Source organism: Choloepus didactylus, chromosome 27, assembly GCF_015220235.1.
Source record: "Choloepus didactylus isolate mChoDid1 chromosome 27, mChoDid1.pri, whole genome shotgun sequence".
Classification (NCBI taxonomy): domain Eukaryota; kingdom Metazoa; phylum Chordata; class Mammalia; order Pilosa; family Megalonychidae; genus Choloepus; species Choloepus didactylus.
The window spans coordinates 7963673-7987157 of NC_051333.1; the positions used below are offsets into that span (position 1 = coordinate 7963673).

The window sequence follows — 23485 nt, forward strand, 5'->3', positions numbered from 1 at the left end:
GGCAAAGGAATCATAAAGCCCAGACTCTCGGTCTGCGGGAGGAGGGGCTGGTGTCTGGCTCCTGGGTCTAAGGGGTTCCTGGGACTTCAGATCTTGGGCCTCGCGGAGGAGGGGCCTGAAAGCCTGGACTTACAGGTATGACAGAGGAGGGGGCTGGGAGTGCGGACCCCTGGATCTGAGGGAGGAGGGGCTGGGACCCCTGGGTCTGAGGGAGGAGGGGTCTGGGGGCCTGGACCCCTGGGTCTGAGGGAGGAGGGGGCTGCGGGCTGGACCCCTGGGTCTGAGGGAGGAGGGGTTCGGGCTCGGACCTCTGGGTCTGAGGGAGGAGGGACTGAGGGCCTGGACTGGGTCTGAGAGAGGAGGGGGCTGGGGGCTGGGACCCCCGGGTCTGAGGGAGGAGGGGTCTGGGGGCCTGGACCCCTGGGTCTGAGGGAGGAGGGGGCTGCGGGCTGGACCCCTGGGTCTGAGGGAGGAGGGGTTCGGGCTCGGACCTCTGGGTCTGAGGGAGGAGGGACTGAGGGCCTGGACTGGGTCTGAGGGAGGAGGGGGCTGGGGGCTGGGACCCCCGGGTCTGAGGGAGGAGGGACTGGGGACCTGGAACCCTGGGTCTGAGGGAGGAGGGGGCTGGGGGCTGGGACCCCCGGGTCTGAGGGAGGAGGGACTGGGGACCTGGAACCCTGGGTCTGAGGGAGGAGGGGGCTGGGGGCTGGGACCCCCGGGTCTGAGGGAGGAGGGACTGGGGACCTGGAACCCTGGGTCTGAGGGAGGAGGGGGCTGGGGGCTGGGATCCCCGGGTCTGAGGGAGGAGGGACTGGGGACCTGGAACCCTGGGTCTGAGGGCGGAGGGGCTGGGGGCGCAGACCCCTGGGTCTGAGGGCGGAGGGCCGGACCCCCCGGCCTGAGGGGGTAGGCGCCGGCGCCGGGCCTCCTGGGGCGCAGCGGGCGGGCTGCCGCGGTCTCGGGCCGCGCGTGGAAGGCGGGCTCCCCGGCCCCTCCCCGCCGCCGGGCGCCGCCCCGCCCCCGCCCCCGACCCGGGCGCTGGGGAGCGTGTGCAGCGAGGAGCCGACGGGCGAGCGGGCGCCCCGGCAGACAGCGAGCAGGAGGAGGAGCCGCCGCCGCGCCGGGGCCGCCGGGGAGCCGAGGAGGGCGCCCCAGGTGAGAGACTCCGCGCCTCCGCCCCCGGGATTCCGGCGCCCGGGTCGCCCGGCCCCCGGGTAGGGAGGGACGGGGGCGGGGCCGGCGGGGCGGGGCTTGGCGAGGAAACTGAGGCAGGAGGGAAGGGAGGAAATGTCCCCGACGGCCAGCTCATCCTCCTTAAATGGGGTCTTACGAGTCCGGATCCCAAGCCCAAATCTTCCGAGTGAGGACGGGCCTAGGAGTCCGGATTACTGAGTCCCTGGGGAGAAAGTGTCTGGAGTCCGGAACCTCGGGTCTGAGGGAGGAGGGGGCTGGGGTCCGGACTCCTGGGTCTGAGGGAGGAGGGGCTGGGAGCTGGACCCTTGGATCTGAGGGAGGAGGCAGCTGGGGACCAGAATTCCTGGTCCTGGCTGGGGCAGCCTGCACACCTCGTCACACCCCCACCCTGCCCATCTCGGAGCCAGGGCAGGCAGCCACTCCAGGTATGTGCAGCCGAAGTCTTGGGCGGGCCCTGGCCTGTCCCGTGAGGAGGGAACATTCCAGGAAGCAGCCCCAGCCCCGGGGACCCAAGCCTTCTTGAGATGGGCCCTCAGGGACCCCAGTGTCCAGGCCAGCCCCGCCCCCAGCCCATCTGGGAGATGAATGAGCCCAGGAGGATGTAATCTTTTCCAGCCTCTTCTATCCACTGCCTCCTCCCCTCCTCCATCTGCTTCCCATCTCAGCCAGGAGCCATCACCTGGGCAGGGAAGAGGCCTTTGGGAAGGGGGCAGGGCCCCGACTCTGGGTACCCTCCACTGCGAGAGGAATGCTGGGAGGTGGGTGTCCAGGGCTTTGGACCCCCCCTCCACCTGCCTATCTAACCTGACTGCTCCCTTTCCCCTAGGTGGTTGCCCCTGCTCCCTCTCCTGAAATGTCAGGGAGGAGGAGACCACCTGTGTCCCCCACAGGGGCCCCCCAGAGCCTGGGGGCCCCCAGCCCTGGAGCTCGGAGGAGGAGGAGGTGCTGACAGGTCTGGTAACTGCTGCTGCCTCCCAGTCCCCTTCACACCACCCTTTCCCAGAACCACAGGCTTCCAGGATGTTGTGGGGAAACGGCAGTATCCCTGTACTCCAGCATTTTCCAGAAAGGGAAACTGAGGCCCTGCTTGTCAGTGGCAGTTTTGAGCTGAAGTTGCATCTCCCTAAATCTTAGAATCTCAAACCTCCTCCAGGATGTGGGACTTGGGGCTCCTCTGGGCTGTAGGGGCAGGATGGGAGTGGATGTGTCCCGCTGCTGCCAACTTGCTGGCTGTGTGACCAGGTGCACGTCACTAACCTCTCTGAGCCTGTTTCCTATTTGTTTGCTATTATTAGTGATAGTAGTAGAATAATTATTAATCTAGAATTAGGTATTACCAAGTCCCAGAATACAAGATACCCCGAGGTTCTAGAACAGAGATCTCCCTGTGGCTCTGGCATGCACACTTTCTAACTTCTACACCTCCCCTTCCCCCAGCTTTTACCCTCTTTTCTAACCTGAGCTCCCCCTTCTTTCTTCAGGTGCTCAGCGAGATGCCCCCCTACCCTACAGGCTCCCTTCCCATCCTTCTCCTCTTCCTCCTCCCCCATGTCCCAGGGGAGCCCCCTCCCCTGCCCTCAGCTCTGCCTCCATTTCTGGCCCCTGAGTGGGACCTCCTGTCCCCTCGAGTGGCCCTGTCCCGGGGCACCCCCGCAGGGCCCCCCCTACTCTTCCTGCTGGAGGCCAGCGCCTTTGGGGAGCCAGCAGGTGCCCCAGCCAACCGCAGCCGACGCGGGGTGAGCGAGACGGCTCCAGCCAACCGCCGGGGCGAGCTGGCAGTGTGCGACGCAGTCAGCGGCTGGGTGACCGACCGCCGGACAGCCGTGGACCTGCGTGGACGCGAAGTGGAGGTGCTGGGTGAGGTGCCTGCAGCCGGTGGCAGTCCCCTCCGCCAGTACTTCTTTGAGACCCGCTGCAAGGCCGACAGCACCGGGGAAGGTGGCCCCGCGGTGGGTGGAGGGGGCTGCCGGGGCGTGGACCGGAGACACTGGGTGTCCGAGTGTAAGGCCAAGCAGTCTTACGTGCGGGCTCTGACCACCGATGCCCAGGGCCGCGTGGGCTGGCGATGGATTCGAATCGACACCGCCTGCGTCTGCACGCTTCTCAGCAGGACAGGCCGGGCCTGAGGCCTATACCTGGGAACTGGGCCAACCAAGGAAGAGGGCCAGACACTGAGGGACCTCGGGAATGGCCTGGCCACTCTGGGGACCTCAGTTTGAGGACCTGTCAATTGGATGCGAAATCCTAGCTCTCTGATTTTGAGAGCTCAGTCTGTGCAGCACGGGTGGTAAAACTAAAGGGGTTTTGAAAGATGAATAGGAGTTCTCCTGGAGAAACCAAGGGTGATAATAATGATCGCAATGATGATGATGATGATGATGATGATAGCCAATATGTACTGAGTGCTTACTGTTTATCAGCCCCAATACATAACTGGCCAGATCAACGCTTGTGGAGTTGACCATTGGAGGCTCTTGGCTTCAAATGTGCTGACTGCTGGTGCTCAGAGGACACTGCCCGGCCCATCCTGGAGAGAGGGTTAAGAAGGGGATATATCAATAAGTGGGTGGGCCACCTAGACATTGGAACATACAAGCAACAGCCTGAGGACCTGAAGATTCTTGGCCCATGGAAGACATCCCTGGGACCTGGGGCTCAAGAAGAATTCTTAGTTGGTTAGAGGGCAGCAATGTTGGCTTAGAGTTCTGGAACCCTTTTGTAAGGTAGTGAGCCACCCGTCACAGTGGAAACACAAGCAGGGTTGAATGATAGGAGGTCAGGAAGCTGTAGAGTTCAGTTCAGGGCAGGGACTCAGAGTCAGGTTTCTTACCACCCCACCCCCACCCCAACCTTTACTCCACATTGGGAGAGAAGTAGAGCTCACCATTGTCCAGCATGAGTAGGACATGAGGTGGGTGGGGTGAGATAATAGCGGTTGAGGAGGCAGAGGCCCTGACCAAAAGGCACTTAAAGTGAAGAGGTGAAGCAATGGGCAGACCCCACACCCCTACTACTCCACAGCCCGATCCTTGTGGCCAACACACACACGCAGCCTTTAGCACCCCCTGGCCGAGAGACAGAGACATCCCTCCCTGCCCTGCCAGCCCAGGTGGCCCCTGAGAGGGAGGGAAGGTGTCTTCCAGGTCTCAGGCCCCACTGCCTCATTTGTGTCCTCCATCTTTCTCCCCATCTCGTCTCTGGGTCAGTAGCTCCTTATCCCTCTGTCTCTGACTCTCACTCGGCAGATCTCCTGCCCCCTCTAAGTTTTTCTCTGTGGGTCTCTCCCTCTTCGCCCACCCCCACACCCAGGTGGAAGTTTTCAACCAAATCAAAGGCAGGCGGGAGAGCAGGCTGACGCCTTAGCGCACAGGGAGGGAGGGCAGGAGAGCCGGGAAGACTCTGGGAAGTCTGGAAATCGTTACCCCCTGAGGTGGGCAGGCCTGGCAGAGGGAGGGGGCGACCAAGAGGGTTGTGTCCCTGTCTGTAATCCGGGCCTGGGTCAGTAGGAAAGTGGGGGGGGAGGTGGTCTCTGTCCCGCTTTCTCTGGGACTTTGTCCCTCGACTCTGGGTGTCTGTCCCCCTATCTCTGGGTCTCTGTCCCTCTCCCCCTGGGTGTCTGTCCCCCTCTCCCTGGGCCTCTGTCCCCTCTCTCAGGGTGTCTGTGTCCACATGGCTGCAGGCCCCCCATTGGCTGGATTCGCTGTGAGTGGGTTCTGTCATCTGGGGCAACAGCAACAACAAGCTGCACCTACTTGGCCACGGGGTGGGGGTGGGGCCATGGCCGGTCGGACCCTGGCTCTGCGCTATGGCCCCCCATGGCCCCCCATCTCTGGGACAGAAGTGTCTGGGTCCTGGCCTGCCTGGCACCTCACCAGCAGCGGTGTCGCCCACCACATTATCCCACCCGCGCTCTTCCCCCCACACACTGTGCGGGTGAGAGGACCCTGGACTCCTGGGTCTGAAGGAGGAAGGGCTGGAGATCCAGACTCCCAGGTGCTGGGAGAAAAGGGGTCTGGGGGCTTGAATCCTTGTCTGAAGGAGGAGAGTCCTGGAGTCCTGGGTCTGAAGGAGGAGGGTCCGGGAACTGGGTGCCCCCAACTGGAGGCAGCAAAGGGCTGGGTGCTGTACCGGAAGAGGACTGGGCTGGGGGCCCCCGGATCCCTGGCTCTTTCTCACTGAAGTCCCATGCCCTCTCCCCAGTCCACGATCGCAGACCCCCTAGCCCCAGCCACAAAACAGGGTTCGCATATCTGGGCTTTCGACGAGGTCATTAGCAGGTGGGAGACAACCTCTGGCTCGGCGTACGTGCCCAAGACCCACGGCGGCCCCTGCGCGCAGCCCAAGGCCCCCGAGCACGCGGACCCCACGCGTGCTCTGGGTATCAAGGACCTAGGTGAAAAGGTAAGGTACTGGGACCCCGGGGTCCACGGGAGACAGAGCTGGGGACTGGCACTTGAGTCCCTGGCGCTCTCTCGTCGGGTCTCCGCGTCGCCTGTCCGCAGCTCAGACACCGCGGCTGGCGTCTCCCTCTGATCACAAAGCGCCAGCAAAGCGAGACAAGAGCGCAGTACCCGGGCTGGCCCGGCCTGGACCAGCGCGCCGCCTTCGACGCCGGGCCCCAGCCCCTGGAGCTTGCCGACCACCACCGCGGGGGCCCTTCCCAGGTAGCCAAGTGGAGGGTGGCGCCGGCCGCGGTGGGGCCGAGCTCGGAGCTCTGAGGCTAGGGGAATGACTACAGATCCCGGGGCAGGGCAGGAGTAAAATTGCGGTTGGGGCGTGGCTAAAAGGTCAGGGGCGGAACCAGAGGGTTACAGGGGCTGGGGGAAGGGCTTGCATCTTTTCGGGCGGGGCCTGAAGGAGGCGGGGACTCGAGTCCCGAAATCTTAGCTCTGAGGGCGGTTGCAACTAGGAGGGCCCGGGCGGGGCTAAGTGGGGGTTCTGCCCCCCTGGGGGCGGGGACAGTGGCCCTCTGTCCCTGGGGGCGGGGCCAGAACAGAACGAGACCGCGTGGGGGCTGTTCCTTGGGTGAAAGACGCGTCTAGACTTTCCTGGATGGGAATTGGGAAGAAATTGCCCAAGATGAGGCTGAATTCCCATGGCGGGACCACAAAATTTGCGTCTGGGGCGGAGCTGGGAAGGTTTTGTGGCTGGGGACTTGGTTTTGAGTTCCTTGGCAGGACGGAAAGTGTTTGGATTTTGAAGAGGAGACCAGTAGAGGTTTTGACTTGGGGAGCGAAGCTGAAGGGCCCTGAGGGCCGGGTGTGAGGGCCTGGTCCAGAGCGGTTATTAGGACTAGGCAAGAGGGATTCGGAGTCTGCGGCCGGGACTCAGGGCTTGGGAAGGGGCGGGAGACCTCTTTTCTTGCGCCTCCCTCCTTCTCCCATCCTCTCCAGGCTCTCATCTCCTGGAGCAAGAATTCCGAGCTGGCCGGCCAGCCTTTCACAGTATCTGACCAGGGCGTCCTGGACCGCCAGCAGCTCTACCTGACCACCTCGGCTCGGGACTTCCGAGCCTACCCGAAGTAAGCCCGCGCCCCGCTGTGGGCTCCCCGCCTCTGACTGAGAGAAGGCTCAGTCCTCGGCTCCTGCACACGCAGGAACCAGCAGTTCAGAGCGCTGCCCCTACCCCTTTCATCACACAACCCTCGGGAACCTACGGTAGCGATGGAAAGCCTTCCGTGGGCCCAAGATGGGCTTCTGCACTTGGGGGCGGGGCCCTGAGGGTCTGGGGTCTAGCGTTGGGGTCCCCAGGTACTCTTCCCAATGATGCCAAAGCCCCAGTTTTCAGGTCCTAAGTACTTCAAGCACCCAGGAATTCAGGCCACAGGTCCCTGGCCTCAGGCTTCCGAGGCGGTCCCGGAACAATTCTGGAATCCTACATATATGTGCCCTCCTCTCCAAATGCAAGAGTTCGGGTCTGCAGCCTACTCAGGACCCAAGGTCCGGGCCTCAGCCTCGGCCCGAGGATCCCACTGTGCCCCCGCCCCCATGCTGTGTTGTCCGCCCTCCACAGGAAGGAGTTGTCTGGGTATCCCTGCAAGGACTCGCTGACCTACTGGAGCTTCGAAGAGACGCCCCAGGTCTGGGGCCACCGCCCGCAGAAGCCGCCGTGCCCGCGCTCCTCCCGGCCGCCCCGGCTCCCGCGGGTCCGCGTGCCCCGCGCGCGCCCGGAGACGCCGGCGGTTCCGCACCGCGGGGCGCTGCCACAGGCTCAGGAGTCCTACGGTTCCCCCCTGCACCCGCTCCGCCGGCTCGACCGTTTCTGCCCGCTGGAGGCGCCCTGGGGCGGCCCCCACTGGAAGCCTGTGCCGGGCATCTACAGCGTGCCGCGAGCCTACCGCACCGAGAGCTCGGGCTACGGCAGCGGGAAGCCCGCGCGGGTCTGAGCCGGCCCCGCCAGCCGCGTCCGGGACACGTCCCTGCGCCGGGGGAACGGGGCGAAGCCTTGGAGGCCGCCCCTGGGGACGCCGTGGGCGGGGCGAGACGCCGGGCACACCCCCAGACCCGTGGGGCGTGGGCGGGGCCGCGCCGGATACGCCCCCTGGCTGGCGGGGTCTTGAGTCGGGAAACCCATTTGGCGGCGGCCGCGAAGAAATGACAGGCGGCGGGACGCACCCCCGGCGGCGGAGGGGGCGGAGCTGTCTTAGCAAGGACGGAGTTAAACAGCCTAAACCATGTCCGTTTCTGGGACGTCTCCGGGCCGACTGGTTTCTGGGGGGCTGGGGCTCCGGCTAAATCCCTCTTCGGGGTCGTCTGGGGGCGGCAAGTGGGAGGCCCTCTCAGACTGGGCACAATCCCAGGTTGAAGCCTCGCCCCTGGGAGGCGATGGGTCTCCAAGTCCCGAGGCTCTCAGGCTCAGGTGGCGCGAGGGTGCGGCTTCTCGGAAGCGGTCCCGGCTGAGGGCCTCCTGTACCCTACTTGCTGTGCCCCAGCGCCTCCCCAGCCCCCGAGGACTGGGTGTGAGGTCAGCTTACCAAAGGCGTCTCCCGGGGGGCCGGAGGGTGCATCCGGGGCCCCTGCGCCTCCCTGGCCTTGTCGGCCTCCCGCCCCCGTGGGGATTAGTGTCCAGGTTACCCCACCCTGTGGCCTTGCCGCCCCCACAGAGCGCAGGTATAAGACCAGATAGGGGAGGGAGGAGCGGTACCAAGGATGGAGACGCTCCAGGTGAGACCGCGGGACCCTGGGGATCCTCCAACCCCACCCAGGCCACAACCGGGATGCAGAGGGTTGGAGTCCTACAACCTGGGGACCTGGGAAGGGGGCGTCTCTCCACGGTGGGCAGCCAGCAGGCTTCTGGCCGGGAGCAGGGAAGAGGGTGTGAGGGCTGGCATCGGAATCAGCCACCTCGGGTCCCCAATGCGGGGGTCAGGGCTGTGGGACCGACCCTAAAGGCAGGCTCCGGGGATGGGTCAAAGCCCGCTGGGGTCCCGGAGCGGGTCAGGGACATCGGGCAGGGCCTGAGGCACTGGCCTCGTTCCAGGGGCTGCTGCTGTGGCTGCTGCTGAGCTCGGGCGGGGCGTGGTCGTCCAGGGGGCCACTGCGGCCGCTGTGTCAGCCCATCAATGCCACCCTGGCTGCCGAGAACGAGGCCTGCCCCATCTGCATCACCGTCACCACCAGCATCTGTGCTGGTTACTGCCCCAGCATGGTGAGGGGCCACAGTGGGCCCGGCCTGAGGGAGAAGCCGCCACATCAGTACCAGGGGGAGTTGCTCAGGGCCAGACCCTGGGACCCCACAGGAGTCAGGGTGGGAGAGGGGGTGGCAGAGAGGGCGGGCGGGTGGCCTGGTCCCCCAAGGCAGGGCTGGGGAGCTGGAGTCGGTGCAGTGTAGGTGGCAGGGGGATTGGGGGAGGAACTGGCCCCAGGCATGCCCCACTTCCGGCCCCCAGGTGCGGGTGCTGCCTGCCGCCCTGCCACCCGTGCCCCAGCCGGTGTGCACCTACCGCGAGCTGCGCTTCGCCTCCGTCCGGCTCCCTGGCTGCCCGCCCGGTGTGGACCCTGTGATCTCCTTCCCTGTGGCCCTCAGCTGCCACTGTGGTCCCTGCCGCCTCAGCAGCACCGACTGCGGGGGCCCAAGAGCCCAGCCCCTGGGCTGTGACAGCCCCCACCTCCCAGGTCTCCTCTTCCTCTAGGGAGCCCCCCAATCTTCCCCACCCAAACCTGGAGCCAGCAGATGCTCCACCCTCAATAAAGGCTTCTCAAACCCGCACTCGGGGTGTCTTGCTGCAGACTGGGGGCAGTAATGCAAACGGGAGTCCAGTTTCAGAACCATTTTATACAAAGTCACAGTGTCACAGCAGCAGGTGGGGGTGGGGTGGGGTGCCGACCGGCTCAGGAGGTGTCCATGGTTTCGCCTTCTGTGGGGGGAAAGGAGGCCAGAGGTCAGAGTGGCCCAGAGGCTGGGCCAGCACCCCCCGCCCCCCAGGGCAGGCGCTCACTGAGCTCGTTGAAGAGAAAGGCGTCCTGGTACTCCTTCATGTACTGCGTGGAGCGCGACTCGTCCAGGAAGAGCGAGTACACCCGCTTGATGTCATCCACCTGCACCTCCGTACCCTGGGGGGGTCCCAGATCTCAGTGGGGGGCCCCTCAGCCCCCACGTGCCCACCACACAGCCCAGCTCACGCCACACCACCCCGCCCCGAGCAGCAGACGGGGGTGGGAAAGGGCAGGACTCGGCCCCGATTGCCTGGTTCAGGCTCTGGCCCGGCCCCCGCCCCGCTGCGGGCCCAGCCTGTCCGGGCCCTAGTTTCTTCAGCTAGAAAACGGAACTAACGGCTCTCGTTCGTGTTCAGTGGACACCAACTGAGCCCCGGCTCTATGCCCCGCCCGGAGACACCACAAGCTGATGCTCTAGCGTTAGAGGGACGATCTGCTCTGCCCAGGGGCCAGGCTGCCAGGCTCATCCCCCATGGGCCCTGTGGTGAGCTGACCTTTCGTTTCCGGCACACCAGGCTGGCGGCCGTGATGAGCTGGATGGCATAGCGCAGAGAGGTTTCCAGCCCGATGCGGGTCAGCACCGTGTAGGCATCCTCACTCATCTCCACGTCCTCCTCCTCGCACCTGCAGGTGGCCGGATGGGGCTGCTGGGCGGCCGGGCTCTGCCCCTGCCCCTCTCTGGGCCACTGGCCCTCCCTCCCGGGCTCAGGTGGAGTTGTGTCCTCAGAACCACAGACTGCTGCAGCTCACAGGGCCGGGCTGGGCCTCAAGCCTGGGCCCTGGACCCCCGGCCGGGGCTCTTGCCTACACCAGTAACTGGTACCTCCCCTTCCTTTCCCCTCCCCTCAGCGGCCCCCACCGGGCATCAGAGGCTGGATCCCCAGCCTCACCTCCACTGCAAACCTCAGTTTCCCCATTTGTAAAACAGAGCCCTGCTCCCCAGGCTTCTAGCTAGTCACGCTGTGACCGCTCAGTGGCCCTGCCCGCACCGGATGCGAAGGATTTGCTTCGTGTCCTTCTCACTGTAGGGGGACGTGGAGACGATGAGCAGACGGTCCAGCAGGTCGATGGGGATGCCATGCGGGCTCTGGTAGCTGGTGCCTCGGATACTAGGTGAGGGAGGGGAGGGGGTCAGGGGAACCTCCCGGAACCCAGCGGGGGCCCTGGTGCACCACCTGCTCCATCAGGAACACTCCTCTCTCCCCTCCCCCTTCCCGCCTCCACTCACTTAACCTTCAGCTCATGGCTCACAGGAAGTGACACCCACCTTCCCCAGCTCACGGCCAGGACTGGGTGTTAACCAGGGATCCACGGCCGGCATCCCTGGCACAAGGCGCCCGGCCCTGCTCAACAGATTGCCACCTGGGAAGGCGCTGGGCCTGCCTCACTCCCCAGGCCCCTGACCAGCAACTGGATGCCCCTGGGGGCGTTCAGCAAACAGGAGGGCCCCTCCTCCCCCAGGGGCCCCACCAACAGCCAGGGCAGCCGGGTGCTCCCAGTCCTGATGCCTCTGACCCCCAGTCATTCCAGGATCAAATTCCAACCCTGCTCCCTTCTAGACGAGACCTTGGGCCTATCCCTGGTTCTCTCTTTGCCTAGGGGTCCTGATCCCTTCTTTGGAGGATCCCAGCAGATAATCTGGGAAGGTGCTAAGGATGGAGCCTGGCAAAAACTGCCCACTGCCCCCAGCAGCCATCCCTGTTTCTTGCCCAGCGTCCAGATGCAGCCGGGCCTGTGGATGCCGTGCCCCAGACGACATTCCTCAGACCCCCTGCAGCCAGGTGGGGCCAGGTGCCCGGGCAGGCCTGGGAAGCACCAGGTGCAGCCTCTGGGGCCAGCCCACCAGGCACTGCTTGCCCTCCATTATCTCCCTTCCTATGAGCTGGGTGGACGGCCAGCTGGGACAGCACCTTGGCTATCTAAGCATGGCGCCCTTTGTGTTGCAGAAGTCATTCTGTGGCCTTCCTTACACCAAAAGAAACCCTGACAGTTCCGTTTATTAAGCAGTGAGTTTGAGGCAGCGCCCTGGGGTGCCTCGGCACACAGCCTGGGAACCACAGAAGCAGCAGGAAGCAGGCGTGTGGCCCCAGCACTTCCCTGCCTGCCAGGACAGCCCACTGGACTCGGGACCCCGAGAGAAAAGTGCACCTTTGCTGCCGAGCCCCTGTGTTATGGGGCTCTCCACCTGAGGGAGGGCTCCCCACTGTCCCAGGCTCAGCGCACAGGGCACCACAGCCGGCTCACCGGGTAATGCCGCGGTTGGTAGCCATGATGAGCACGGGCGCCATGTCGCTCTCCAGTGCCCGGTTGAGGAAGGAGAAGCTCTCGATGTCCAGCATGTGGACCTCGTCGATGAACAGCACCTGGGGCCATGGGGGCAGGGGTCAGAGGCGCCCCCCTCACCCCTGGCCCAGCATCCACCCCGGCCACCTGCCAGGCGCTCACTCCAGGGATGATCTCCGCCTTGCCCTCCTCACGCCACTCGGCCACCTTGGCGTTGATCTGCTCACGGACTTCCGACTTGATCTCCCCCGTGTCACCTGCGGGCGGCATTGGGGGGTCAGGGGGGTCAGGAGGAGCCAGAGGGGAGCCAGGGACCCAGGGCTGGCAGGCAGGCCCTGACAGAGGAAAAGAGGGGCGGAGACAGAGACAGGGTGGCAAGGCAACAGGAGGGCCAGGGAGCCCGTAACATGCCCAGAGGACAGAGACGGAGAATGCAGGGACCTCACCCTCAGCCTCCCGAGAGGGAGTTGGAGGGGGAGGGCCGGACCCGACGGAGGCGCCCGGAAGAGGAGGGCAGAGAGCGCAGCATGGCTGTGTTGGGGCCGGGCTGCAGAGCCACAGGGACGGCAGAGTCAGAAGGAAGTCGCTAGCCCGGGGCTGGGCCAGGGCAGGCTGGGGTCTCACCCGAGAAGAGAGCCAGGAAGCCCTGGGTGCGGGAGTTGATGACGTCAATCTCGTGCAGGGACACGGTGTGCACCACCTCCTTGCGCTTCTGCAGTTCCCCGTCGGGGCACTGCACAAACTTGGTCTATGGGGCCGCAGGAGAGGGTGGAGGTAAGGCAGAGAAAAGCAACCCGAGAGGGCTACTGGGGGAGTGTGGGGCTTACTGGACTGGAGCTGGGAGTCTAGAGGGAGGCAGGAGAGTGACAGGAGCCACCCCAAAATCCCAGACCCAGGAGGAGTCAAGACCAGCGGCATTCAAAAGTGTGAAAGGATGTGGGCCTCCCTGGAGGACCCTGCAAACCTCAGGCAACAGGGGAGACGCAAGTGCCAAGTTGAGACTGAGGGGGTCCCAAGAGTACCAGGGCCTTGGGCTCAGGGTGACAGGAGGACCGAGACACCAAGGGCCCTGGGGTGCTGGAGGAGACGGCCCCCCTGCTGCACCTGGGAGCCCATGGCATCATAGTCGCGTGCTCGCGTGAAGGAGCGGCCCAGCTTGGAGATCTTGCCCGTGGCCTTGTCGATGGTGATCACATCCCTGCCGGGGGAAGGGACAGGAGTGAGGAAAGGAGAGGCCCGAGCTCCCCGCCACCCTGCAAGGCCCCCACTGCTCACCCGGCCTGGACCTTGTCTTTGGTCAGGGACTCGATCATCTTGGTGCCCAAGTCGTAGATGGTCTCCATCTCCGTGGTCTTGAGGGTGAGCTTGCCCACCTTGGAGCCCTGGGAAGGGGTCCGGGGAGGGGGCTCACAGAGGGCCCGGGGCCTCCCACCGGCTCCCGGCCAAGCTTCCAGCCCCACCGGCCTGTGTACCCGGCTTCCAGACAGGCATGATGTGAGATGGCTAAGGGGGGTGACGCACCCACCCTCACGATTGTCGTGATGGCCTCGTGGACATGGACGTATCAGAAATCAGCACATCATGTGCTTCCAACACGTGCCATTTATTAGATGTGAATTACGCCCCGATAAAGCTGTGAATGCCAATACAGGCCTTGTCCCACAAAATGGCTGAGGGAGTCAGGCTCTGACATTCCTTTTCAGGACCCTAACAAAAGTTTTTTCATCAGTCACAAGGTCAGAAAAGTCAGCCAAGCAAAAAGAAGAAAACAAGAACTCTGCACCCCCTCTCCACACATAAGCATAGTTAACGTCATTCAGGCTCTCCGTAGCTTATCGAACAATCTGTTTTCTGGAATTATATCACAAATGGTTGCCCCCTTTTCAGGGACAGGTGGCTGGATCAGAGCACCAGAATAGAGGAGGGAGATAAAGGGAATCCGGGCCCCTGAGTGAGGTTTTAGATTACAGGGAGGAGGCATTCAAGCATTTCTTATGTCATAAAAACTTACTGTAAAATCTAATGGTAAGGATATTATTGGGACATAAGAAAAGATAAGAATACAGACCGTAAGCTTTATATCAATAAATGTCTTGAATGTGATCACTGTTCAAGCCAGTGAGTATCCTTGTTCATAACAAACGTACTTGGAAGTGTTAAGTGTTCAAGGAGTGTGACGTGCGCAACCTGCTCTCAGTTGTTCAGAAAATAGGTAAGACAGGGAGACAGACAGCAGAATGATAAGGCAAAGGTGGCAAAATGCTATAATTGGTGGATCTGGGTATCCGCGGGGATCAAGTTATGTTGGAATTTTCAGTATGGGGATTTGTATTATTTCTGCAACTGTCCTGTAAGTTTGAAAATATTTCAAAATTAAAAAATAAAATTAGGCGACTATCCATTAAGTCAATGGCTTGGAAGCATGTTTTAATTTTTCTTTCTATTAGCAGCTGTAACTCAATGTTTAAAAAAGAACTATAGACGTGGCTAAAACCTCAAACACACGATGTAAGTCAAAGAAGCCAGAACAAAAGGCCACTTCTTCTTTGCTTCTATTTCCATGAAACAAGGCAGGTGAGTGGTTGTTGGGGGCTGAGGGAAGCAGGGAACGGGGAGCGACAGCCACTGGGCACAGGGTCTCCTTTTGGGGTGAGGAGAACATGCTGGGCTAGACACGGGGACGGCTGTACACACTGGGAATGCACTAGAGGACACTGAATTGTACCCTTTAATGCTTGACCTTCTGTTACGTGAATTTTACCTCAATTTTAAAAAAAAAAGGAAGGCGTTCATGACTGTTAATAGAGGGACTTGTTTTCCTGCTACAGAATACTGAGCAGAATTATTCCAGGAGACCTCTTCTGGATTCTGGGGTCATTAATGACCAGTCTATCCAGAAAGGCTAAGTCAACTTGGAAAGACCTGACGACTAGCTATATGCTTCTGATGTTTCTTTTTACAGGGGCCCTTTAATAAGATGTTTGGTGATGGAAATCTAAGCCTCTGAAATTCCCCTGGTGGTGACTCTCATTTTCTTTTCCAGTCATATCATATAAATTAGTCTTACCCAGCGGGTAACAATATAACCTGACAACCTTGCTGAGCCTGCCTCCCAGGCTGTAGAGCTCTTCAGCCTGACTGTCTGTCGTCAGGGAACCTGCAGTATAATGCTGCAAGGCTGGTGGCGATTCGAGCACTCTGCACATGAACCGTGTGACCGGGAGGGCCGTGCTGGGCGCCAGACCCTGTGGGGCTCCGGGCTGTTTTCTGAAAACTCCAGCCAGGAAGGTTGGGTCTGGCATTGCCTTGCTCAAGTGAACCGCCAGGGGAGAGCCCTTCTGGCTTAACTGCCCTGCACATCCAGAGCCGAGACTGAACACTGAATCGCAACACAGCGACTTCCACAGTCAGATGTAAATTTCCTAGAAAACCCCATGTAGAGACTCCTCCGGAAGGGGTTTGCATGAGCTGTACAGTGTTTCAAGTTGCCAATAAACCCAGCCCCTCGCCCTCTGTAATTCATAAATCTACCTTGTTAAATAAATTGTTGATTGCTAAAAAGCGAGAACTACAGATCTACTGTAAAGAAAGACACAAAGAGGAAACCTAATTATTAAAACAGACTTAAAAGACATGAAGTTTTCAGAATGGACGAGACTAGGCTATAGGGTCTAGGAACACATGGTTGGGTGATAAAACTCTAATGAATTTCGAGAAAGTGATTACAAAAGGGGGCATTTACTTCCGTGGGAGTCTGGCAAATTCTAGGTTTTGACCTTGGTGGTGGTTGTAAGAGCACTGCCCAATAATAGTTCATTAGACAACACGCTGGTTTTATACATTTCCTTGTATCTGTTTTATAGTAAAAAGACTAATACAAAAATCTTGGCTAAAATAAAAATAGAGAGAAAACCACATCTATCACACAAGCTGGGGGGCAGCTCCTTCTAATAATAATCCGCATAAATCCCACACAGTCTGTTGGCCCCTGCCCGTGGGGAACGCCCAGACCTTCCTTCTTTCTCTACCACTTCAATTTTACCAGCTGTGTCCCCCAGAACGGGGAAACCAGTCAGCGCGACAGGCCCCTGCTGTCGGTGCAGAGGCTCTGCCGTACTGCGGGATTCTCCTGCGGCACGGACCCGACACCCGCCCTCCTGCCCAGGGACGGGGACGGGGCAGCCGGGGCTCAGGGCCAGACTCACCGTCCCGGTGGCCGGCCGGTCGATCTGAACCTCCACCACCTCCCCTTCGATGATCTCGGTCTCCTCCCTGAGCCAGAGCAGGAGTGAGGAGGCGGCCCGGTGCCCGCCCTCAGGGACCACCACCTCCCACGGCAGGCAGGGGTTTCCCAGAGGCTGCAGGAGCCGGCGCTGCCCACCCAGGCCCTGCGCTCACTTGATGCGGACACCGATGGAGCGCCGGAAGGCCTGCGTCAGCGCCTCTGTCTTGCTCATCTCCAAGGAGAAGATCTCGCTGCCGGCAATGGCTGTGAACGGGGTGTCAGGGCCCAGGGCCTGGGCCATGCCTGGGGAGAGGTGGTCTGGGTAGGTGGGGGTGGCTCTGGCACCAGGGCCCCCCCCCCATTCCCTCAAGGCAAACCAGCTCCTCTCCCAAGCTGGTAGGGTCGAGGGGCAGCAGAAAAACCTGGGGAGAGGGGGCTGCGACCCCCAGGCTGCCCAGTGGGTAACACTATAACGTGACGACCTTACTGAGCCTGCCGCCCACACTCAAGAGCTGTTCAGCCCTTGGGGATGGGGGTGAAGAGCAGGGGTAGAGGCCAAGAGGCAGAAAGCGGTTAGGAGTGACGGCCCTGGGTCCAGACTGCCTAGGTCCAAGTCCCACTCCACCACTTAGCGCCATGTGAACTTGGGAGTTCTCACCAGCTCCCCAGCCTCAGCTGCCCCTTGTCAACTGGAAACAAAGGCAGAACAAGTGAACACCATGAGCCTGGCACAGGGCAGCCCTCTGCACAGGGGTGAATGTGGGGGGAGGCCGGCAGGCGCTGTGCTCAAGCTGGGAGCCCGTCACACGGCCTGGAACCGGGACACACCTGGGGCCAGCAGGGGGCTGATGGGGCAGTTTCCTGCTGTCACTCTAAGCAGCGAACCCCTCTCTCCAGCTGTTCTTCTTGGGGATCTGCCTGGCTCAGGGCCAGGTCCTCAGACAGGATGTCACTGAACCCTCCTGACCGGCCGTGCAGCAGGAACTCCTATTGGCCCTTTTGTCCAGGAGGAGGGGACCGAGGCTCCAAGGGGCAAGGGGTGGGGCCCAATCCCCTCTGGTGGCTCTGGTGCTGGATCTGGGGTCTCCCTGGCTTTCCCTCCACAATGGCCCTTGGCAAAGAGCTCAGCAATGTCTGCACACGAACGAGCAAGCAGATGGGTGCATCCTACCACACCATGCTGGGACTCCCGTGGCCTTTTCTGACTCTTTCACCAGACAGGAACTTTTCTGGGGTCACGGCCAGGCTGAGCACCCCTCAGGGTCCCCAGTCCTGCCCAAGGCAGGGCCTGGCCTGTGGGAAGCCTCATCCCCTGAGCCGGGGGGAGGAACGGGGAATGACTGGGTGAGAAAATGCTGTGTCTGCCAAGTTCTATGCCCACCGTCTGTGTGGGAGACTCTAGCATCCTTCCTTAGTCCAGGTATCGCCTTACCTGGGAAGCCTCCCCAGCTGACTGCCGCCCCGTTACTCTCCACCTCGCCCCATTAGGGTGAGGAGCCTCCTCCACCCTGTGCTGCCACCATCAGAGCACAAGTCACCCTGGAAGTGACTGTGTCCACAAACACCTCCCCCAGACAGGAGCTCCTTGGAGTCAGGGCCTCAGTCTGCCTCATCTCTATGTCCCCAGGTCTGGTCCAGGGCCCGGAATATCAGGGTACCTGAGTGAATGCTGCTTTATTTTAACTGAAGACCTGGCTGTTCCCTTGATTCTCCCTGCCCAAGCACAGGGGTAGGAGGGAGGACACTGATTCAATGTGGGAAGAGAGGAGGGTCAAGGAAAGCTTCACCAAGTGGAGAAGCCTGGGCAGGGTCTGGAAGGTTGGACAGGAGTTCAACAGGGACAATGAGGTGCTGTGACAGAAAAGAGCTCAAACCTGTGGAATGCAATAAGAACCGCTGGTTGTCTACCCAATCCCATCTTCCCCTTCTTCCTTAGTTCCAGAACTTCCACCTTATTAAAGCAGCATGGCCCAAATTTAAGAAAAAAAAAATTGTTTAGTGTCCTAACCTCCCTTGCAACAGAGTTTGACCACATGATTAAATTCTGGTTGATGAGCTATAAGCCAAGTGTGTGGCATTCCTAGGACAGCTGCTTAAAAGGAGCTGGAACTCCCCTTGTAACTCCCGTCTTCCTTCTGTTTGGACTATGTATGGGGAGGCTGGAGCTTAGGCAGCCCTCTCAGAACATGAGGTGATGGTGACACAAAAGCCAGAACAGAGGTTGTTGAGGCAGGAAGTAGCCAACTTCACAGCGGTGAGAGAATGGACCGTTGAGCATTCAACCCACTGCCATCTTGGGTTTGCTGTTGAATGAAGCTGACCCTGACCCTGACCAACACGGGAGGGACCATGCAGCAGAGACCAGGAGTGTGCCGGCATGGTGAGCCGCTTACCCATGGCGATGGCTGTCTTCCCGGTGCCTGGCTGGCCGGCGATGAGCACTGCCCGCCCGGCTATCTTCCCCTCCCGGATCATCTCCAGCACCACGCCTGCCGCCCGCCGGGCCGCCAGCTGCCCCACCATGCCCTGGGAAGCCTGGGGGTGGAGGCAGGAGACGAGATGAGGGGCTTCCTACTGGGGTACCCACTGCATTTCCACTGCGCCCTGGCCAGTAAGGAGGAAGTGGACGTGTTGGCCGGGACTCCTGGGACAACCCAGAGAGGGGCACAGGGAACTGAATGGCACAACTTTTGCCTCCTTCACCCCAATTTTTTAACATCAATAAAACTTCATGTGTGCTGAATTTTACAGAGCCAAAGGTCTGGGAGCTGGTAACAATTCCCTCCCCGCCCCAGTGCCCTGGGGACCCTCGGGGACTTGCCACCCCAGGCCCCTCTGCTCTACCTGCCGTGGCTCCAAGGCATCATCCAGCCCCAACCCCCGGATGTGGGAGTGAGCACCTGCATGCAGGGAAAAAACAAGGAGAGTTACTGGCCAGCTCCTGGCAATGAGTGACCTTAGGTAAAAGGCTTCCCCTCTGAGCCCTAGCTTCCTCCTTGATCAAATGAGGGCCCAAACTGCCACCTCATAGGGTTGCCAGGAGGAGAATGGACACAGTAAATGCTCAGTAAATCCGAGTTGCTCTTAGGGTAACATTCTGGCCGGTTAACCATACAATCTTAAGGGGAACGTGAGGGCTAACCATCACACTTACTTTGTGCTCATAGCCTAAGCAGCACTCACAGGTTCTAATGTTCCCATTTCATTCAAACTAACCCTGCAAAATGGGAGCTGCAGCCGTGATCACACCGGGAGCCCTTGCAGGGTTCAAAGGGGGTGGGGTGGGGTTGGGGGACATTCAGAAAGATCAGGGCCTTGCCCAAGAGTGCAGGCCAGTGAGAGGCAAAGACCACACCCAGTACCTCGCACCTGATCAGAGGAAAGCAAACTGTAGCCTGTGGGAAATCAGCAGAGCTGAGGCACCGCCACAGCGAAATGACCTACTACCTGGCCATTTAAGAAAAAGTCTGCCAACCTCTGTACTAGACTGTGAGCACCTCGAGGCGGGGCTGGGTGCAGCTGGCTCGCCCTGTGCCCTCAGCTCCAGCAGCGTCTGGCCTTTTAAGAGCTGAAACAGGTCAGCCCATGCACAGTAAGTGCTTTACACGGACTGTCTTTTTCAATCTTACCACTACCAGGGGGCGAACTATCTTAGCTCCATCTTACAGATGAAGAAATTGAGGCATAGGCAGCAACTAACTCCCAGCCACAGGGGTCAGAAGGGGCAGAGGTGGCCTTACAGCACCCAGTCATGTGTTTCCAGAGCCCATGGTCTTAGCCACAAGCTCTTTACTTCCTCTTTCAGAGGCACTGCCCGAATGAAGCTGCAGAAGGAAGGAGTGAAAGATGGAGGGTGAAGTCTCTTGGCTCAAGGAGCCCAGGAAGGTTTGCCTGTCAGGGCAGGGCAGGATGCAGTCCTCACCAATGCGCTCGATCCTCGTCACATCACGGATCTCCGGGACCTTGGTGGTGGCCGTCTGTGGAGTACAGGAAGACATGTGAGAAGTGCCTTGTGGTCCCAGCTTTCACCAGCTCCTCCTCTGCCCCTCCTGCCCACGTCCCAGGAGAAAGTCCTTTCTGCTCTTTCACTTCCCAGGCTTGCCAACCACCAGCCATCTGTCACTCTCACCCTTCCCAGCTGTCTCCCACTAATGCTGGCTGGTCAACCTCACTACACTGGGGAGTCCCAGGAAGACAAGGACTGTATCTGCTCATTTGCAGCTCTGTCCCCAGGATCTAGCACATATCCGGTGCTTAGGAACTACTGGTGAATGAATGAATGAAGTCCCCTCCCCTACAACCGTGAGCTCCTTAAGGACAGAAACCAGCGGAGAACCAGCGTCACACTCAATCTGGTTGGGCCCTGATTTCCCGGCCTCTTCTCACACCACATGCCCCAGCTCTTGGCCACTAGGCCTTTGCACGTGCTGGTTCCTTGATCCAGCATGCTCGTCCCTCCTGCTCACCAAATTAGATTGGCCATCACCTCCTCAAGGAGGCCCTCCCTGATCACCTCTCCTAGGGCCTCTGAATGTAGAAGAAGGAAAGGTCTCTCTGTGGAGCACTGACCTCCCTGTGTCATTTCACATTCATGAGCAGGACTGCTGCGTCAATGTCTTGGCTCCAAGAGACTGAGTTCTGTGAAGAGCATAGTCCGCAACTCTCATGCACCTCGGGGCGTGATGTTTATGGACCGAGTGAATGACATACTGAAGTGTTCAGGCCTTTGAAATGAGCTCATCCAACAAGCATGTACTGAGGCCTCCTGGGTACCCTGCTCTCCAAAGAGGGGAGCTAAGCACTACCTCTTCGCGTATGGAGACAGAGAAGTAAACCACCTGAGGCAAGTCAAGAACCCCACTGAGAGCCACACAAAAACCTGTACCAGAATCTTCATTGTGGCATTATTCACAATAGCCCCAAAGTGAAAACAATCCAAATGTCCATCAACTGAGGAAGAGATAAACAAAATGTGGTCTAGCCATACAATGGAATCTTATTCAGCCATAAAAAGCAGTGAAGTCCTGATACATGCTACAACGTGGATGAACCCTGAAAACATGATGTTGAGTGAAAAAAGACAATCAGAAAGGACCATACACAGTATGACTCCATTTATATGACATGTCCCAAATAGGTAAATCTAGAGACAGAATGCAGACTAACGATTGCCTGGGGCTGGGAGCGTTGGGGGGGGGGGGGGAGGGCAGAAATGGGGAATGACTTCTAATGGACATGGAGGGCTTTTTTTTGAGAGTGACTTTGGTAATGGTGACACGACACTGTGAATATACTAAAAACCACTGAATTGTACACTTGAAAATGCATGAGTTGCATGGTATGTGAATTACATCCCTAGAAGTTATTTAAAAAGATTAAATCACAAAAAAAAGAGAGAAGAAGCTGGTGTGCTAACCCACCCTTTCCCTCTGCCACCCGGCCAAAGCCTCCTTCCTTCCTACAGGTCTCTCGCCACCTTGTCTTCTTCTATGTGAGTGAGACGCTACAGGTATCCAAGCCAGCTGGAGGCTTGTCTCTCAAACATCAAGAGTTTAGTTTTCTGATCCACTGCAGAGTCACAAGCCTCCTACCTCTCTCTCCTCATAGCAGGTCAGAACCTAGGAGGAGTAGAGGACACTGTCCCCAAACCACTATTAGAACCACTCCTTACGCACACAGGCACTCTACAAGGCACTACTCAAGGCAGAAAAGCGATGTGGATCCAGGAATGCCAATCCTTAGCTCTCCCAACATGAACAGACCTTTCCTCTCCCCAGGGATGGCCTCCCACAAGGCCATTACCTCTCGTAGAATCAGAGGTCATGTTAAAACTCAGGCACTCCCATCTCCTCATACTCCCACTTCCTCTGCACCCATGGGGACTGAGTTTCAGGCGAGTTGAGCTGTCCTCTTTTACTTCTCTTCCGGGTTCTTGTCATGGTAATGGCACAAACTGAAAGCTCGCCCTCCTGTCACCCTTCTCCCAACCTGACTGGTGTCAGCCTGGGAGCTGAGACATCTAGCAGCCCAGCTCAACCCCCAATCTCAAGCCACATCCCTTCATTCAAATATCTCTCCAGCAGGTACTTGGGGCCAGTCCCAGGGCACCTGACTGCTCCCTCATGGAGTCCACATTCACTCATTCATTCAAACATTCAAGAGGTAGTTCAATGAGTACTCATATGGAGACATGCTCTGAATATGAAAATGGCCAAAACGTCCCCATGACAAGAGCCCAAGCCTTTGAGCCCCTGACCGACCCTTTCCTGGTTGCCACTGACACCCTTGTGTTTCTCAACACTGTCTCACCGCTAGAGGCTCACAAAGCGACTTCACACTCCCAAGATGCGGAAAAGGTAACCCGCCTGCGCCTCTTCCTCGGAATTAAGGAGCCATTTGCATCATCAAAACCCAAGGCTCTTTAGATGGCTTAGCTCCTGAAACTCATCAGACTAGGGGCAGGGAGTGCAGAACGGGTAGCCAACTCGCCTATAGCAAAGTTCCTATGACAATGACGGGGTCAGATCTGACCACTGAGACCAGGAAAACCCACTTGGACCCAGGATGCTGGGATCCCACGTCCCTCTTTTCTCCTCCCTCGGACCCAGGAGTCCGGGCCCTCGAACCCCTCCTCCCTCAGACCCGGGGGTCCGGCCCCTGGCCCCCTCCTCCCTCAGACCCAAGAGGCCGGGCCCCTAACCCCCACCTCCCTCAGACCAGGAGGACCGGTTCACTCCGTTCTCCACACGCCACCACCTACCACGGTTGCCATGATGCTCACCAACCGCCAATTTCCTAGCGGAAACGGAAACGCACTAGGTGTGAGGCGTTCTGGCCCCTCTAGGCTTCCGGATCCTCCATAGGTCTCGATGACCCTTCATAAATATGCAAACACTCCTTGCAGGGGCGTGGCGTCACCTCTGCGTCCCACCCAGCCGCGGAGGCTGAGCTGGAGGACGTGTGTCTGGAGCTCTTGGGTCCGTTCCCACAGCCTCCGGGCTCCTCCTCCTTTTACCCAGCCCTCCCTGCTGAGGCCGATTGCAAAATCCTTAGCACCTCTTTGAGCAATCACACGTCCTCCACGCTCCCTTTCCTCTTTCCCCACCCTTCTCCCTATCCCCCTCTTCGGGGCCTCTAGCTTCAGACCGACAACCCCGAGGGCCAATCGCTTCCGTTAGCCGCATTGACGAGCCCCGCCCCGCTCCCCGCGCTCTCTACCACCGCTAAAGCAGAGTCGGGGCGGAGCGAGCCCGGCCCTATCCACCAATGAGGAGATGCTGGCGTCCCCGCCCCCCTGGCGCGGACCAATAGCACTTGCCCGGGGGCGGGCGTCGACTCCTGCCCGCCG

The 23485-nt window shown here is 59.9% G+C and overlaps 4 protein-coding genes across 6 annotated transcripts; 3 read left to right on the forward strand and 1 right to left on the reverse strand.

Moving 5' to 3' along the window:
* The first annotated feature begins 817 nt into the window (after positions 1 to 817).
* Positions 818 to 4512, forward strand: NTF4 (neurotrophin 4). Of its 2 annotated transcripts, XM_037820448.1 has the most exons (4): positions 818 to 1155; positions 2021 to 2146; positions 2676 to 3051; positions 3243 to 4512. In XM_037820448.1, exons 3-4 carry the CDS (start codon positions 2688 to 2690, stop codon positions 3440 to 3442), a joined length of 564 nt encoding a protein of 187 aa, XP_037676376.1. In that variant the 5' UTR covers positions 818 to 1155; positions 2021 to 2146; positions 2676 to 2687; the 3' UTR covers positions 3443 to 4512. The 2 variants fall into 2 exon arrangements, with proteins under 2 accessions (XP_037676376.1, XP_037676374.1); XM_037820446.1 differs by having other exon boundaries at positions 2676 to 4512.
* A 402-nt stretch (positions 4513 to 4914) lies between these two features.
* On the forward strand, positions 4915 to 7698 carry LOC119521782. Its single transcript, XM_037820445.1, has 4 exons — positions 4915 to 5595; positions 5697 to 5858; positions 6588 to 6715; positions 7207 to 7698. Exons 1-4 carry the CDS (start codon positions 5380 to 5382, stop codon positions 7577 to 7579), a joined length of 879 nt encoding a protein of 292 aa, XP_037676373.1. The 5' UTR covers positions 4915 to 5379; the 3' UTR covers positions 7580 to 7698.
* A 516-nt stretch (positions 7699 to 8214) lies between these two features.
* On the forward strand, positions 8215 to 9395 carry LHB (luteinizing hormone subunit beta). The gene is made up of 3 exons (XM_037820449.1): positions 8215 to 8357; positions 8674 to 8841; positions 9083 to 9395. Exons 1-3 carry the CDS (start codon positions 8343 to 8345, stop codon positions 9323 to 9325), a joined length of 426 nt encoding a protein of 141 aa, XP_037676377.1. The 5' UTR covers positions 8215 to 8342; the 3' UTR covers positions 9326 to 9395.
* Positions 9396 to 9448: 53 nt separating this feature from the next.
* Positions 9449 to 23171, reverse strand: RUVBL2 (RuvB like AAA ATPase 2). 2 transcript variants are annotated; one of them, XM_037820136.1, is made up of 15 exons: positions 22898 to 23171; positions 20060 to 20114; positions 18982 to 19037; positions 18531 to 18672; positions 16311 to 16440; positions 16118 to 16184; positions 13188 to 13294; positions 13017 to 13110; positions 12537 to 12660; positions 12075 to 12169; positions 11874 to 11992; positions 10619 to 10738; positions 10124 to 10253; positions 9632 to 9746; positions 9449 to 9550 (listed from the first exon to the last, which is right to left on the reverse strand). In XM_037820136.1, the coding sequence occupies exons 1-15, from the start codon at positions 22907 to 22909 to the stop codon at positions 9525 to 9527; spliced, it is 1392 nt and encodes a 463-aa protein (XP_037676064.1). In that variant the 5' UTR covers positions 22910 to 23171; the 3' UTR covers positions 9449 to 9524. The 2 variants fall into 2 exon arrangements, with proteins under 2 accessions (XP_037676064.1, XP_037676066.1); XM_037820138.1 differs by lacking the exon at positions 22898 to 23171 and adding an exon at positions 20707 to 21002.
* Between the last annotated feature and the right edge of the window lie 314 nt (positions 23172 to 23485).